The following is an 18,019-nucleotide window of genomic DNA, read 5'->3' as shown; positions in this document are numbered from 1 at the left end:
AATGTATATAAAATTTTTGAAAAATAAAACATAGCATCTATTAATATGAGGCATTATTTTTAATAGATTGGTAACATATGTAACTAAGATATTTGTTCAATACTTGTTATGTAGTGGTAATGAAAGAGACAGAAAAGACAGAATACACTTTCTACCCTCACCAAAGTTACAATCAGTTAGGGGTAAAAACTCGGAGAAGGCAATGGCAACCCACTCCAATACTCTTGCCTGGAGAATCCCATGGACGGAGGAGCCCGGTAGGCTGCAGTCCATGGGGTCGCAGGGAGTCAGACACAACTGAGTGACTTCACTTCCACTTTTCACTTTCATGCATTGGAGAAGGCAATGGCAACCTACTCCAGTACTCTTGCCTGGAGAATCCCAGGGACAGCGGAGCCTGGTGGGCTGCCGTCCATGGAGTTGCACAGAGTCGGACACGACTGAAGCGACTTAGCAGCAGCAGCAGGGGTAAAAACTATTATTGTAAATAACAATAAAGTATAGTACCATAAAAGCTACAAGGAACTTACTCTGGGAGTTTCCAGCGCTAAGAGGTAACTTCAGCCTGGGACAACTAAAGATTTCATCACAAGGTTACACTTCAGGAAAATTTCTTGAAAAATTACTATAATTTCAACATATCTAGATTGGTGAGAATAGAGAATAGGGACATTTCAAATGTAAGAGTATCATGCACAAAGACATAGTTGTGGAAAATGAGGGGCTATATTTAAAGAACAACAGTTTACATTTTGGCTGAAACATAGAACACTAAAAGAGGAGTTCCCGGAAACAAGGTCCCTTGAGAGCCAAATAATTGGAGGGCTTTGAAAGTCAGACTAAGAAATTCATAGACACTGAGTATCACTGAAGTTTTATTGAGCAGTAGAGTGATATGAGGTGTTTATAGATAATTTAAGTAACTAAAATATTCTTAGGTGCAATAGAGTTTGTGAAGATTTTAAAATAATTTTATTCAGAGATATATACATCCAAGCTGAAGTCTATGCTAAGGAGAAATGGGTAAATACTATGCTTGAAGATAAAAATATTTCCTTGGAGAGTTCTAAATGTATTTTCATATGTGGATGAGTACTGAACAGTAGAAGTAGCTTTTATGAAACAATCTCAGGGCACATAACTGATATGCTAAACCAATTACAAGGTCATTGAGTAAGATTCAGTAAATAAAAACATTTCCCTTAAATATACAGGAAAGGTAGAAAGAATATTCCTATAAGCAGTGTAATTAACAGCTCTAAGTTAATTTGGTTAAAGGAAGAATCACAACAATATTCCAGGGAAATTACATGACAAATCAGAATGACAAACCCTTCAACAATATTTGGCATATTAAATAATGATAAATATTTGTCCAAAGGGAAAAAAAAGTTTTAACCAAATATAAACAAGTCAAATCCAGATGCTTAATAAGATCCAAGAACTAAAATAGAAAACTGATTGACTTATTAAATAACTTTCTTATATTTCTGTGTTGTTCATGTTTTTAAAGAGGCAATTTGTGCCATGCTGTGGAGCAATGAGGCTGGTGCACCACAACTACTGAGCCCACACTCTAGATGCCACACACCGCAACTAGAGAAAGCCTGAACACAGCACTGAAGACCCAGCACAGCCAAAAAATGAATAAATAAATAATTTTTTTTAATTTTTCTCTCAAAAAGTAAGGTTCTGGGGAAATTATATAAAAGATAGATAGTCAGCCCTCCGTATCCATGGCTTCTGCATCTGCAAATTCAACCAACAGAGGACTGAAAATATTAGGAAAATAAAAATCTGGAAAGCTTCAAAAAGCAAAACTTGAATTTGATGTGTTCTGACTACTATTTATACAGCATTTATATTGTATTTACAGATCTAAAGACGATTTAAAATACATGGAATGCTATGCATAGGTTATATGTAAATATTAGGCCATTTTATATAAGATATTTGAGCATCTGTGGATTTTGGTATCTGGAGTGGGGATCCAGGTACCAATCCCATTTGGATAACAAAGGGTGACTGTATGTACATATATAAATAAAAATACTTCATTTCACTTTTTAAAGAAGATTCATGAATTTAATTCTTCTACTGAAATAGTCTTTCTAAACATATACTTTGAAAGTTCATGGCTTCATATTCTGTTTCATTCCTATGTGTCCATTAAAGCTGATCAGGTACATTGGCAGCAGTTTGATGGCACACCTGCACCACCATGAATTTCTTTGAATGTGATGACTTTAGATATATTTCTACATTTAAATGAGCAGCTTGAATGTATGTATGTATGTATGTATATATACATATGCATATATATATATATATATATATATATATATATATATATATATATCTGCAGTGTCCAGTAGAACTCTCTGCAGTGGTGGAAATACCTTATATCTTTGCTGTACAGATAGTAGTCATTAGCCACCTGTGGCTGTTGAGCACTTAAACGTGGCTATTGTGACTGAGGAACTGAATAATTAGTTTTAATTTTAATTAACTTAAATGTGAAAAGAAAAGAAAGAAAGTGAATTCACTGTCTTGTCCGACTCTTTATGACCCCCATGGACTGTAGCCTACGAGGCTCCTCAGTCCATGGACATTTTCCAGGCAAGAGTACTGGTTGCCATTTCCTTCTCCATGGTATTTCCTGACCCATGGATCAAACCAGGGTTTCGAGCATTGAAGGCATACGCTTTACCATCTGAGCCACCAGCAAAGCTCATATTCATGATAGACTATTCATATATTATTTAATTTATTATCATATTTTATCTGTGCAGCTAGTGGTTTCTGTTGGCTATATTTTTATAAATCAATAATATGAATGGAAAGAATTATAAAGTGATAACTCTGTGCTGGACACCTTCACATGTTATCTCATTTGATACTCATTACAACTCTGCTTGCTTCCCTGGTGGCTCAGATGGTAAAGCGCCTGTCTGCAATGCAGGAGACCTGGGTTTGATCCCTGAGTTGGGAAGATCCCTGGGTTGGGAAGCTACTTATTTGTAGCTCTCCCTGAGACATTACACATAGATTCACTTGTACAGCCATTTTCTCCACACAATGTTCTCTGTGACTGATCTTTAGGCTCCACAAAATATAAACATCTTTAGTCAATACCTATTGGTTTTCATTTTCCTATTGATAGGTCCTATCAAATAGTTCAAGACTTTGGTGCAATGCATAAAGGAGAGACAGCAAGACTGTTGGGATGAGAATTAAATAATAAAAATTACATACATAGTACAGGACTTTGTTTGCTAAATATTTGGAAACTTGTTGAACACAACTCTTTCATGTTGCCTAATTTGAATTTTAAAACTTTACTTATAATTAATAAGTAATACACTGTTCCAAGAAAAAAAACCATGGGAGCCTTATAGGTGCTTCTGTCAGTTTTTTTTTTTAATTTAATTTTTTTAATATAAATTTATTTATTTTAATTGGAGGTTAATTACTTTACAATATTGTATTGGTTTTGCCATACATCAACATGAATCTGCCACAGGTATACACATGTTCCCCATCCTGAACCCCCACTCCTTCCTCCCTCCCCGTACCATCCCTCTGGGTCGTCTCAGTGCACCAGCCCCAAGCATCCAGTATCATGCATCGAACCTGGACTGGTGATTCGTTTCATATATGACTATGAGAATCACTGACTGTAATAATGGTGACTGAACAGTTTCAAAAGAAGTAGTATCTTTAAAAACCACCTGACATTTATGCTGACAGAATTTCCCAAGGCAAACTGTCATTTGAATAAATTGTCTGAATAGTATGGGAGATGCTTTACCTAGAACCTTTTAAAGCCAGCAACATGGTTAAACACCTGTCTTAGGTTATTGTTGAGATGCTGTTCTGAACTTTGTACAGAAAGAAACAGATTAAGTTGTAATGATCTCTGTTTAGATGAAACAAACACTTCCTCAATTTAGGATAAAATTTGTGATTCTGTTCCCATGTAAAGAAAGCTATAGAATGCAAGGGTAATGGAATTCCTTCCCCTCACAGCTTCCCTCCAAGGAAACTCTGACACTCAAGAGACCCATTCTTGGATTCTTTCTCTTTTACTGAAGGAAATACTAGGAGAGAAAATAAAGTATCCAGTCACTTTGCAGTGCATGTTTTTTTGTTTTTAAGAATTAGAAATGTATATGTTCCATTGGAAGTCAAAAAGGGATGGCTATTAAGATGGCTTCTGTTGTGAAGAAAATGTTGGCTCAAATTTGGATTCTTTCTCTTTTACTGAAGGAAATACTAGGAGAGAAAATAAAGTATCCAGTCACTTTGCAGTGCATGTTTTTTTGTTTTTAAGAATTAGAAATGTATATGTTCCATTGGAAGTCAAAAAGGGATGGCTATTAAGATGGCTTCTGTTGTGAAGAAAATGTTGGCTCAAATATACATGTTTAGAAAGGTTTTCACTTTGAAATAGGCTTTAAGAGCATGGCAAATCTTGCAGTTATTTTACCAAGAATTGTCAAGAAAAAAAAATTTGAATCACAACAGTTAAAAGTCACCTCCCTCCCCATTTCCCCCACCACCTTCACACACACACACACACACACACACACACACAATTATAGCTTGTTAGTGCTATTGACTGAAAACAGGCCCAGCAATTTATCAGACTTCCCTTATACAAAAGACAGTTGGCAAGGGCATTTTCACCTAGCAATTAGTTGTACTCAATTTCTATCAGATCAGATCAGATCAGTCGCTCAGTCGTGTCTGACTCTTTGCGACCCCATGAATCGCAGCACGCCAGGCCTCCCTGTCCATCACCAACTCCCGGAGTTCACTGAGACTCACGTCCATCGAGTCAGTGATGCCATCCAGCCATCTCACCTCTGTCGTCCCCTTCTCCTTTTGCCCCCAATCCCTCCCAGCATCAGAGTCTTTGCCAATGAGTCAACTCTTCGCATGAGGTGGCCAAAGTATTGCACTCAATTTCTATAGCTTCATTTAATTATAAGCACAAAAGGAATGACCAAAGCTGAAAACTCAGGGCTCTTTATCCTATGACCTCATTCCTTTTTCAGGCAACCTACTTCCCTGAACAATCATTCACTTTAGTGACCACGCCTTTGAACAACAATTTATCAAAACAACACACCCATCCCCACAGAAGAGGAACATTTTCTGATAGTGTATAGAAATCCTGGCATAGTAAAGGAGCTATCCACAATCTTTGTTACCAAAGAAAAAGAAAAAAAAAAATCATGTAAACAAAGAAAAGCCCAAGCTGAATAATTCTGAGAGCAGAGATCATTCATAAACTCATATTCTTCCCCAAGTTGCTTTCTGGAGTTAAATTTTGTTGCAAGCTTAAAATTTAAATGAATGGTCATCCATATAAGACAATTTCTAAGAGGTCTTTTCTTGCATCAAAACATTTTATTCAGTAAAATATTGATGGCTAAAGCACAAAATAATATTTTAAAATGAAATATAGACATACAGAACACCTACAGACTAGATCATGTATGCATGCATGGATTCTAAGTTGCTTCTGTCTTGTTCGACTCTTTGTGACCCTATGGATTGTAGCCGGCCAGGCTTCTTTGTCCATGAGATTCTCCAGGCAAGAGTACCGGAGTGGGTTGCCATGCCCTCCTCCAGGGGATCTTCCCAACTCAGGGATCAAACCCACATCTGTTATGTCTCTTGCATTGGCAGCAGGTTCTTTACCACTAGCACCACCTAGGAAGCCCCCAGATCATGTTTTTCTGTCCTCAATAATGACTCTCCCTAAATAAGCAAATGGGTATTTAGATAATCATGGTGCTTCCTACATAACAGGCACTTAATAAATATGTGCTCAATGAATGATGGGTATTAAAACTATTTTATTTTGATCAATTTCTCTGTCATAACAGAACTGTTCTGTATGCATGGAAAATATCTTGAACATCATAAAAAGCTAAAATTAATGAAAGAGAAATATTTATGTCCAACGTGTATTAACATCAATGCTGTTCATTTGAGGCAGTATTTCATTTTGAATTAATGATGGGTGTTTAACATTCAAGCCTTTTAAAAGGTTGAGACAAAAGGTTTTTGTTCTCTTTAGTTTCATGTATTTTCTAGAACTCCATTTATTTATAAGACTACATTCAGTTCTAAAATTCACCTATGACCTTGATTATATCTGCTTCTGATTCTTCCAGTTCATATGAATAAACTTAGTAATTTTAATTCTATCATCAATTTAGATAATTTCACCTGCAACTGGTTTCTATGTTCAATTTTTTCTGAGAAACATTCTATCAGTCAGACAAAATAATACTGAGAGAATCATAAAATATATCTGATCAATTGTAGATAAGAAACAAACATTATATTTGGAGAAATTTAAAATATGTTTATGTCTATAAACACTATTTTAGTTCATAAGAAAGCAATAAAGGAAAAACGTGTGCTAAAAAGCCAGAAATAGAAAATATTAAAGTCTTGCACAAAGCATTTGTTTAAATCTAAAATGTCTACTACACAAACTAAAAAAGAAAAGCAGCACAATATCATTTCAGTTTCTCAAAGGGATCATATTTTACTACTGGCAACGATATATATTTTTAATCTTATGAATTCTTTTAATATCATCCAAACACAAAAATGCTAAAAACAATTAAAGTAAAAGTTTAATTGAATTCATGATAACCAACCCATTTTCCTAGCTGCCATGGTCACAAACTCAAGCATCAGAATAATTGCTATATACCAACTCAAAATGTCTTTGAAACATGGCATATTAAGGAGAGTATTTAAAAAAATAAAGCTAAATGAAAAAGGTATTAAGTAATGTGTACTTCTTTCTTGTGCTAGGCATGGTATATAATAAAGCTGCTACCACATCTTACCCATTTCATTAACATGAAGGTAATTTCAGGTCAATTTTAGATCTTACCTTATACAATGCCATCCTGTCACTAAACAGGAAGAAAGTAAATAAAATAATAGTTTCTTAGTCACATTCTTTGTGACAGGTATCTTAAAGCTTTCTTGCCAAATTATCTTTTAGAAGATTTATGAATGCCCTTTGATATGTAACTCAGCTTGAAATTTTACCTCCCTCTTCCTCACCCAGCCCTTTTCTTTCTTGTCAACTATAAATAACTTCAGACTTCACCCTCTATTCCAATCTCTTTTCTCAGTTTCTGTGGTGATACTTTCTGTCCTTAAGGCTCTTTGTAAATTCCTTTGGGGAACTACATTTCAGGATGGAGCTAGTTCTATGAGGATCACTTAGCAAATATCTGGTAGAAAGAAGGTGATTCTTGTAAAAAGCTCAACCAGCGTGGGCCAGGTTTATTTAAAAGGAAAGTTAAACTATGAAGTATACAATAAAGTGTGACCCTAAAAGCTGTTCTGTGGTCAATGTTTATAACTTGCCAAATTTCAGCTTTAATTTTTTTTCCTATTTATTTTTCTTTTACTAGGAAGTTGATAAGATGTTAATAATAACGTCAGGGTAATTTTAGCATACCCATGATAGTGGCAACTTGCTGTTTCCAACTTTTGCATTGTTTTGAGGCTACTCAGGAATATAGGTGACAGCTACTATGTTGTTCATTAACATCCTAATGCTTAATATTTGAATGCACATTTGCATTATTATTATCACAAAATAATAGTTTTGACTTTTTCTTCCCTTTGACTTCAATGCAGGTGGCATTTTTCTCAAATAGGTAATTATTGCCAGTAAATGCTTGGGTTTTTCTTCTTAATTTCCCCCTCAATTTAAGCTAGGAGTGAAGTAAAACAGTAAAATTGTGGCCCTTATAGTTGTTCATTTACCTATATCTTTAAAAACTTCTTTTTAAAAGAGCTTTATTATATCCCTTATACATGTTCTTTCACATACAACTTAAAATTGTTGTTTTGGGGAAAATAATCCATATTATTTCAAATCAGCATTAAGGATATCATTCTGATGGTTACTTTTTGAGCTGTACTTTTTGATACAGTACTACTTGTACTTTTTGATACAGTACTACTTATATCTTGAAGCATAATTTCAGTTTGGACAGAAGTTTCCAGAAAGCTTTAAGACATGAAACTTTAATGTAAAGACAGTCAAAGATGAAAACAGACATAGAGCTGTTATTTTTATATTGTCTTGCAATGTTCTTTCACATTCATTGGCAAGATTATTAGCACAGATATTAAACTAACCCCTTTTAAAACAAATTTATTTTATTTTAAAGGGTGTCTTAGACTTCCACTATTTTTAGCTTTCATATAACAACTGCTTATATCGTGCCTTCCTCAATTCTATATTCACTTTCAATATTCCTTCTACTAAGACATAAATTATCCACCTTGACTATACAAGAACCAGTGTGTCATTTTCAGAAGACTAAACACATATAACAATTCAAATAGACATTTGTGCCTGTCACTTATCCTGGAGCAGTATACTATTTGCTAAACACAAATAACTGCGTGTCACTCCATACATACCATTTTCCCTGCATCACCATATTTGATTTTTGAAAAAAGCTGTTTACTTTTGATATGAAGTGAAGCAGTGAGAACTCATTTTATAAAAAGTTGAGGATTGCTTTATGGTAGGAGGAAAAGAATACCTCAGATTAGATATTCCAATCTAATTCCACAAAAATGAATCATCCTATATTCTAGTTAGATTGTGAAAATCATTGGAACTGATAAACAAATGGTTACAAGCATTAGTAAACTGATAAACAAATGGCTACAGCACTAGAAAAGGACAGCCAGGAGATGGAATTTGGATGACCTTATATTGAATATAAAAGTGCAATCCAAGAGATAATATTCTGTAGAACAGAGCCAGAGAAGCAGGAAGAGAATAAACGAGTTCAAGATTTCCCCCTCTTTGACATAGCTGCCTTTGTGGTACCTGGGAATGGTCGCTCCAAACCAAGCTTTGGTAGGAGGAGGCAGTTTTGAGAGGGGAGAGCACTTCTCCTGAGCCGACAGGGTCCAAAGTCTGAACCACCTTGTTCATGGGCCCACTGTAAGTCCTCACTCGCTGGTACACTATATTTTTTTCTGGAGGCTGCTGAGCTTGGCTTGACTGACGGTAGCAGTGGTAATGCTGGGGCTGGCATGGCAGCACCTCTGGGGACTGCTGAGTCCCACAGCTGCTGCTGCTCATCTCACTCGAATAGCTTGAGCTCATCATCTTCTCAGTGGTCTGCAAGGTAATCCCCAGATGCTCTCCCTAAGGAATAAACAAAGAAAGATCATGAAAGAAAGTGGCAGGAAAGCAGACAAGAAGGCACATGTTGAAACCTTTTATTAACCACCGCGGCCTATTCTGGTGCCAACAAGAGACTAGAGTTACCTGAGCAGCAGCAGAAGCAGGTCCGGCAGCTGCAGAGGAGGCAGCAGAGTAGTCGAGTGCAAAAGCAAAGTGGAGGCACCCCAGTGAGATTGTTCCAGGAAATAGTACTGCCACGCCCCTGAGGGGCGGAATCACCAGGCAGGTTTACCTGCCGGGAGAGGCCCTGCTTTGCTATGGAGATAGCTACAAGGCGGCTCAGTAGGCTAAGGAAGTCTAGGAAGAGCAGGAATGTGGAATTTCAGGGCTAAAGTCAGAGCTTCCAAATTCCACTGTCTTGGAAATTCACTTGAACTGTAAATAGGTAAAGACATGCCCATGCCAAAATTTACTACAGAAAAAAAGTCACAAAAGTCACATGAAGGTAACTTTCCCATGGTTCTTAACCTTAGGAAAGGTAATTTACAAGCACGAATATTACCATTTCAGAGTCTCAGACCAAAATAAGGGATATTAGCATAGGCACCACACTAGTTTTCCCAGATAAATTTGCATTCTTTGTAAAACCCAGCTGGTAACTGCAGTTAAGGGGAATTGCTGTGGGGTCTCCTTCTAGCAACTCTCTAATTTTGGACCTGTTTAATTTGCCCCAGGCCTCATGTGGCTTTCTAATTTAAATTGAGGAAGATTTGTCTAAATGATGAGATCCATTAAGAAAAATCTAACCAGTCCATAAATGCTTTGCATTTTTGCACTTATATATTGTTTTGCATTTTTACAAAGAACTGTATCCTGATTTAATGCTTTTTAAATATCTAGTTCTTAAGGGAGCTGCAAGTCTTAAGAGGTGCCTTAATTGATATAATGAGATTTAAATATCCTTAGCACTTATATTCGGAGAAGGCAATGGCACCCCACTCCAGTACTCTTGCCTGGAAAATCCCATGGGCAGAGGAGCCTGGTAGGCTGCAGTCCATGGGGTCGCGAAGAGTTGGACACGACTGAGCGACTTCCCTTTCACTTTTCACTTTCATGCATTGGAGAAGGAAATGGCAACCCACTCCAGTGTTCTTGCCTGGAGAATCCCAGGGACGGGGGAGCCTGGTGGGCTGCCATCTATGGGGTCGCACAGAGTCGGACACGACTGAAGCGACTTAGCAGCAGCAGTAGCACTTATATTTATAACTACCTGAAGTCACAATCATATTGCCTACTTATCCACCAGAGTTTGCCTTGCAAAATATTTCAGCACTACAGAATTATAGAATACTCTCACTGAGGGTGTCTTCAGAAAATGGATGTCTTCATAGTGTGTATATATACCATAGAACCCAGGACACCACCACCATTCTGGAGAGGAAGAAAATATCATCAAACTGGCTAGCCAGATTTTTATCTGCTGAGTGTACAAAAGGCAGTGATTTACTGGTCATTCACCCTGACTATGTGAGGAGCTTTACGTGGAATATCTTCATCCTTACAAATGTATGACGGCTTAGAGGGGAGGAACTGAGGCAGAGACACAAAGAGGCTGAAAATCTTCCCAAAGTTAAACTACTAGTAAATAATGAGTCTGTGATTTGAGCAGACAGCTAACTTTAAGCTCTTAGCTACTGTATTATAATGCTAAGTAAAATTTTAAATTATGTTCTGTATCTGGACATCCAATACATCTTCCAAGTGGAAAAATAAAATAGTTTTGAACCATTAGTACATAAGTGATTTTAAAAATAATCTTTGGGTTTTCACGGGAGAAAGGTAAGAAAATGCTGAAAATGGGCCTTAAAATTTTTAAAATAATTAAAATAATTTATTGTATATTTACATTTATATTTATATGCTGTGTGCAGAGCTTTCAAATCTAATCCTTGTTCATTACAATGCTGTTTCTCAAGGCTTAAAATTTAATTAGGAACATGTGATCTGCTAAACAGCCTGGCAAAATGTCATATCACTAACTTGTTAAAATCATTAATAGTATCATTTTGAATCAGCTTTATATGTGAATGGGGAATGGGTATTACGTGGCGTCATCCAGTTAGCTCTGATTGTTGAAATCTGAATTGGAAATACACACAAACACATACACACAGTGTCATTAATGTCTGCATCCAGTGCTACTAATATCTGCATTCTAATAACTACAGTAAGAGATTGAGATGAAAAATAAAAATTCTTTCATCCATACCTGCCCTTCATATTTCTTGGATATATGGCATTTTGAGGCAACCACCTTAATGCAATCAGTAAAAATTAATGTGTGAAACTGACACCTTCTTTTAATTCCTGAGCCTCATCCATCAGTTTTCTACATGCTTGGGTACGAAGAAGAAAGAGTTTGAAGCTCAGGGATAGTATTAATACAAAGAAAGGAAATTAGACACTCTCTGGCAGACAAACCACATCTAAGTATGAAATAGATGTTGACCACCCTTGCTCACCTCAGAGAGGTTTATCAATCATTCTCACCAAAGTTTGTGCTCCTTCTCTGAGACGTCATTATGCCTTCATTGATCTGCTTAGACAATTCTTTTATTTCTCCTTTATGAAGATAATGTTAAAACTCACCTATTTTTGATTAATAAATGCATATAAATATATTTGACCATTTAATTACTGTACTTGTTCTGTTTTATGCTGGAAAACCCAAGGAACTGACACTTAAACAAGCTTCATGATTGTGCTATGCTTCTTATATTAGTGGATGAAATAGTAAGAGTTGATTTCTTATTCTCAGCTGCAGACTTATTCAGAGAACACTTAATTATATTTCTAGCAGTTATTTTGTTTCACTCAGTAATATAGATACTTTATATGTAGTACTGAAAAAACTTAATTTATCATGATGGCTTTGATTTCCCCTTAGAAGCTAATTTGGTTCTAACAGACCTTTAAAAATCTTTAGTGTTTTTTATTATAAAAATAATATATTGATTCTTTAAAAAATAAAATAAAGACATGAAAAAGTAGAAAATGAAACTTCCCATATTGATGGTGAGCAAGGGATAGAGTAAGGATGGGGAATGTCTACCTTATGTATTATTGGTAATAAAGAAAGTGATTTACATCTTGACTAAGCTGTTTTGACAACCATTTGAAAATTTCCTGATTTTACCTTTTGCATAAAATTGTTACTAGATTTAAATACCTGCTAACTGTAATATGCTACCCAGATATAAAGTTTTAAAATATATTATTCAGTCTATGTGGTGTGTTACTTTGCCAACAAAGGTCCGTCTAGTCAAGGCTATGGTTTTTCCAGTGGTCATGTATGGATGTGAGAATTGGACTGTGAAGAAAGCTGAGCACCGAAGAATTGATGCTTTTGAACTGTGGTGTTGGAGAAGACTCTTGAGAGTCCCTTGGACTTCAAGGAGATCCAACCAGTCCATTCTGAAGGAGATCAGCCCTGGGATTTGTTTGGAAGGAATGATGCTAAAGCTGAAATTCCAGTACTTTGGCCACCTCATGCGAAGAGTTGACTCATTGGAAAAGACTCTGATTCTGGGAGGGATTGGGGGAAGGAGGAGAAGGGGACGACAGAGGATGAGTTGGCTTGATGGCATCACTGACTCGATGGATGTGAGTCTGAGTGAACTCTGCGAGTTGATGATGGACAGGCAGGCCTGGCGTGCTGCGATTCATGGGGTCGCAAAGAGTCGGACACGACTGAGCGACTGAACTGAACTGAACTGAGTCATGGAAAAGCAATTATGAATGTCCCAAGAGGTTACAGGTCTGATTTCTGTAAAGCTTAGCTACCTAAAACCATTCAGTTCAGTTCAGTTGCTCAGTCGTGTCTGACTCTTTGTGACACCAAGAATCGCAGCACGCCAGGCCTCCCTGTCCATCACCAACTCCCGGAGTTCAGTCAGACTCACGTCCATTGAGTCAGTGATGCCATCCAGCCATCTCATCCTCTGTCATCCCCTTCTCCTCCTGCCCCCAATCCCTCCCCGCATCAGTCTTTTCCAATGAGTCAACTCTTCGCATGAGGTGGCCAAAATACTGGAGTTTCAGCTTTAGCATCAGTCCTTCCAAAGAAATCCCAGGGCTGATCTCCTTCAGAATGGACTGGTTGGATCTCCTTGCAGTCCAAAAGACTCAAGAGTCTTTTCCAACACCACAGTTCAAAAGCATCAATTCTTCGGCACTCAGCCTTCTTCACAGTCCAACTCTCACATCCATACATGACTACAGGAAAAACCATAGCCTTGACTAGATGGACCTTTGTTGGCAAAGTAATGTCTCTGCTTTTCAATAGGCTATCTAGATTGGTCATAACTTTCCTTCCAAGGAGTAAGTGTCTTTTAATTTCATGGCTGCAGTCACCATCTGCAGTGATTTTGGAGCTCAAAAAAATAAAGTCTGCCACTGTTTCCACTGTTTCCCCATCTATTTCCCATGAAGTGATGGGACTGGATGCCATGATCTTCGTTTTCTGAATGTTGAGCTTTAAGTCAACTTTTTCACTCTCTACTTCACTTTCATCAAGAGGCTTTTTAGTTCCTCTTCACTTTCTGCCATAAGGGTGGTGTCATCTGTATATCTGAGGTTATTGATATTTCTCCCGGCAAACTTAAATTGAAGAAAGCAGGGAAAACCACTAGACCATTCAGGCATGACCTAAATCAAATCCCTTATGATTATACAGTGGAAGTGAGAAATAGATTTAAGGGCCTAGATCTTATAGATAGAGTGCCTGATGAACTATGGACGGAGGTTCGTGACATTGTACAGGAGACAGGGATCAAGACCATCCCCATGGAAAAGGAATGCAAAAAAGCAAAATGGCTGTCTGGGGAGGCCTTACAAATAGCTGTGGAAAGAAGAGAAGCAAAAAGCAAAGGAGAAAAGGAAAGATATAAGCATCTGAATGCAGAGTTCCAAAGAATAGCAAGAAGATATAAGAAAGCCTTCCTCAGCAATCAATGCAAAGAAATAGAGGGAAACAACAGAATGGGAAAAACTAGAGATCTCTTCAAGAAAATTAGAGATACCAAGGGAACATTTTATTCAAAGATGGGCTCAATAAAGGACAGAAATGGTATGGACCTAACAGAAGCAAAAGATATTAAGAAGAGGTGGCAAGAATACACAGAAGAACTGTACAGAGAAAATCTTCATGACCCAGATAATCATGGTTGTGTGGTCACTCATCCAGAGCCAGACATCCTGGAATGTGAAGTTAAATGGGCCTTAGAAATCATTACTATGAACAAAGCTAGTAGAGGTGATGGAATTCCAGTTGAACTATTTCAAATCCTGAAAGATGATGCTGTGAAAGTATTGCACTCAGTATGCCAGCAAATTTGGAAAACTCAGCAGTGGCCACAGGACTGGAAAAGGTCAGTTTTCATTCCAATCTCAAAGAAAGGCAATGCCAAAGAATGCTCAAACTACCGCACAATTGCACTCATCTCACATGCTAGTAAAGTAATGCTAAAAATTCTCCAAGCCAGGCTTCAGCAATACTTGAACCGTGAACTTCCTGATGTTCAAGCTGGTTTTAGAAAAGGCAGAAGAACCAGAGATCAAATTACCAACATCCACTGGATCATGGAAAAAGCAAGAGAGTTCCAGAAAAACATCTCTTTCTGCTTTATTGACTATGCCAAAGCCTTTGACTCTGTGGATCACGATAAACTGTGGAAAATTCTGAGAGATGGGAATACCAGACGACCTGACCTGCCTCTTGAGAAATCTGTATGCAGGTCAGGAAGCAACAGTTAGAACTGGACATGGAACAACAGACTGGTTCCAAATAGGAAAGGGAGTACGTCAAGGCTGTATATTGTCACCCTGCTTATTTAACTTATATGCAGAGTACATCATGAGAAACGCTGGAGTGGAGGAAACACAAGCTGGAATCAAGATTACCTAAAACCATTAAGGTAAAACAACTCAGTAATTTATCAAAATTAATGTACAGAACTATCTTAGAATATTAAATAATAAAGCTAATTATAAATTTAACACCAAATGAGTTTAATCAGCATCAGCAGTGGAGTTTTTATTTGTATAACTAATCCTGAATCTCCTGTTTCATGGGGCTCGTGCTCAAATCTACTTTAAGCACTGGCCCATTGCTTCAGGCTAATGCTGTAATGGCTAAAGGTAGAATTAAAAGCAAAGTTATTTAGGTTTTTACTTTTCCTTACTCTATGTTCAGGGAGAAGTATGTTCATAAAGAAAGGGTCAATGAACAATGGTCAGAGGAAGCTAAAGGCCAAGGTAGTGAGATGATTGTGGGAAAGCACCTATGTTTTACTAAATGGGTCCAAGTCACTTGATTCAGCAGAACTCCTTTCCACCCTCTGACAGAACTTACAGTAGAGCTTGCATAACTGCTATTGGGAAACTTTAGACTAGGCAATGTTTCAGAATATCAAATATGAAAAATCATTTTCTTGGTTTTTAAAAAATGAATGGTGAAGTTTACATACTGAGCAGTTTTGTCTGCTATCAAGTCAAAAGTCTATTTCAAATTATCAAGTGTCTGATGATGTACATACTTAGAATAGAGATAATCAATCCTTGAAAGCCCCTTGATATCTCCTACTATGATATCTGAATCTCTGCCCATAAGTAAATTTTAAGTGTGCATAATTTTTCTCAGAACTCACTAATTCCAATGTTCCAGGAGCCACACTAGAGAAAATCAGACTTGGATCCAAGACAGAGTAAATAACTCCTCTGTATGATTTGAATGCTGCTGAACAGGCACCAAACCTCTATGATTCTGGCAGATCCCCAGAGATACCTGACCTTTCCTGTAAAAAAGATTACTTTAGAGGAGCATTTCTCAAACTGTGTCCTAAATAACACTAGTCTACTGTGCTATATCTGGAAAAGTTATTTATGACCAAGTAAGTCTAAGAAATACTTGATGTAGGGAAAGAGCAAATTAGCCAAGATAGTGTGATCAGGCTCTCTCACCCCACAGCCTCCTGCTCTTGCCCCACATTTTGTAAATAATGTTTATGTAACAGCTAAGATCACTTATAGAACTGTGCATGCACGTTACTAAGTACTCACTTGACCATGAGCTGTTTTGTGTGGTACGCCTGTATGATCTTCACCATGAAAGCACTGGCTACTGCTCCATTGGGGCTACACTGGAACGACATCATGATTATGTTATATAAGGTAATGTTATGGCTCCATTATGGTTATCCTGTGGCTACTGCTACGGTTGCCGGGTCAGCCAAAAGAGAGGCTGTGTAATGTTTGCCCCGCCAACCAGGAGAGAATAAACGTATCTGCAGTTCCTATGGCTCCTCAAATCTCCTTCCAGCCTCTTAGCCCACGCTTTGCCTACCCTGGGTTCAGCAAACAGTGTGAACAGCATGAACAGAGAGACAACCAGTGTCACCAACAGGATGAAGAGCAATGATACACTTGGTTAACTATAATTTGAGAAGTAGCTTTACTGACATGGGCTTCCCTATAGCTCAGCTGGTAAAGAATCTGCCTGCAGTGTGGGAGACCTCGGTTCAATCCCTGGGTTGAGAAGATCCCCTGGAGAAGGGAACTGCTACACACTACAGTATTCTGGCCTGGATAATTCCATGGACTGTATACAGGGGTTTCAAAGAGTCTGACATGACTGAGTGACTTTCACTTTCACTTTACTGACATAATTCTTATAGCCTTTCATAAGCTAATGGACATTGTAATCTTTTTAATGGATCAATGCTACATAGAAATTTTCAAGTTTTGTTGGTGATGAAATACATTTTGTGTGGAATAACTTTAGTGACCAGTGCTCTTCAGACCTTTTTCTTCCATATGTTTCAAGCTAAGCTCATTAAGTGGGAATTCATAACTAGGTTATAATTCTACAATATAATAAAAACATACAAAGACCATTTGATCAGTCATATAACTATATCAGTGATACTTGAACCAGAAGCAGCAGCTTCCTTGGCAGAATTTTTAGAAATGGAAATTCTTTTTTAAGAAATTTATTTATTTTAATTGGAGGCCAATTACTTTACAATATTGTAGTGGTTTTTGCCATACACTGACCCCACCCCACATTAACTGAGTCAAAGATTCTAGGAGTATGGCCCAACAATCTGTTTAACAAGAACTTCTGGTGATTCTGGGCTTCCCTGGTGGCTCAGATGGTAAAAAATCTGCCTACAATTCTGGAGACCCGGGTGTGATCCCTGGGTTGGGAAAATATCTTAGAGAAGGGAATGGCTACCCAATCCAGTATTCCTGCCTGGAGAATTCCATGGACAGAGAAGCCTGGCAGCAGGCTACAGTCCATGGAGTCACAAAGAGTTGGACACTACTGAGTGACTTTCACTTTTTCACTTTTTCTGGTGATTGTGTTCCACAATACAGTTTGAAAATCCCTGAATTATATCAGTGTGTTGGGGACAGGCTTGGACAAAAGAGGAAGGTGGTAGTGCCAGAGAGATGAGACTTCCTATGTATTGGATAAGAAACTGTAAACATCTGAGGAGTGAGTGACATAGAGGTGAACTACAACCCTGGGTAATGGTCACGTTGTTCTATATATAGGAAGAAGGTAGGAGGAGAATGAACTACAGTGTAGTACATTAATTATAGCTAAGATGTCTTGATATTAAGAATATTTTCATTTTAATAAAAAGAGAATATTGAAGGCTAAGTGGTATAGTATCAATGAGCATAGCTTAGCAGTCAGACAGACCTGGATTTAAATTTTTACTCCATCACATTTTAGCTCCATGGCCTGGAAAA

At 37.5% G+C, this 18,019-nt stretch overlaps 1 protein-coding gene across 2 annotated transcripts in view; it reads right to left on the bottom strand.

The window, feature by feature from the left end:
• Positions 1 to 9,454, bottom strand: part of POF1B (POF1B actin binding protein) — a 100,406-nt gene extending 90,952 nt beyond the window's left edge. For both annotated transcript variants that reach the window (XM_059883700.1, XM_024988548.2), the window contains exons 1-2: positions 9,347 to 9,454; positions 8,900 to 9,223 (exon numbers count right to left, since the gene is read on the bottom strand). In XM_059883700.1, coding sequence (XP_059739683.1) covers positions 8,900 to 9,184 — 285 coding nt within the window. In that variant the 5' untranslated portion in view covers positions 9,185 to 9,223; positions 9,347 to 9,454. The remainder of the gene's footprint in view (positions 1 to 8,899; positions 9,224 to 9,346) is intronic.
• Between the last annotated feature and the right edge of the window lie 8,565 nt (positions 9,455 to 18,019).

This window comes from Bos taurus, chromosome X, assembly GCF_002263795.3.
Source record: "Bos taurus isolate L1 Dominette 01449 registration number 42190680 breed Hereford chromosome X, ARS-UCD2.0, whole genome shotgun sequence".
NCBI classification, from domain to species: Eukaryota; Metazoa; Chordata; class Mammalia; order Artiodactyla; family Bovidae; genus Bos; species Bos taurus.
Note: the sequence above shows the minus strand (reverse complement) of the source record. Positions and strands in the feature narration are given on the sequence as shown.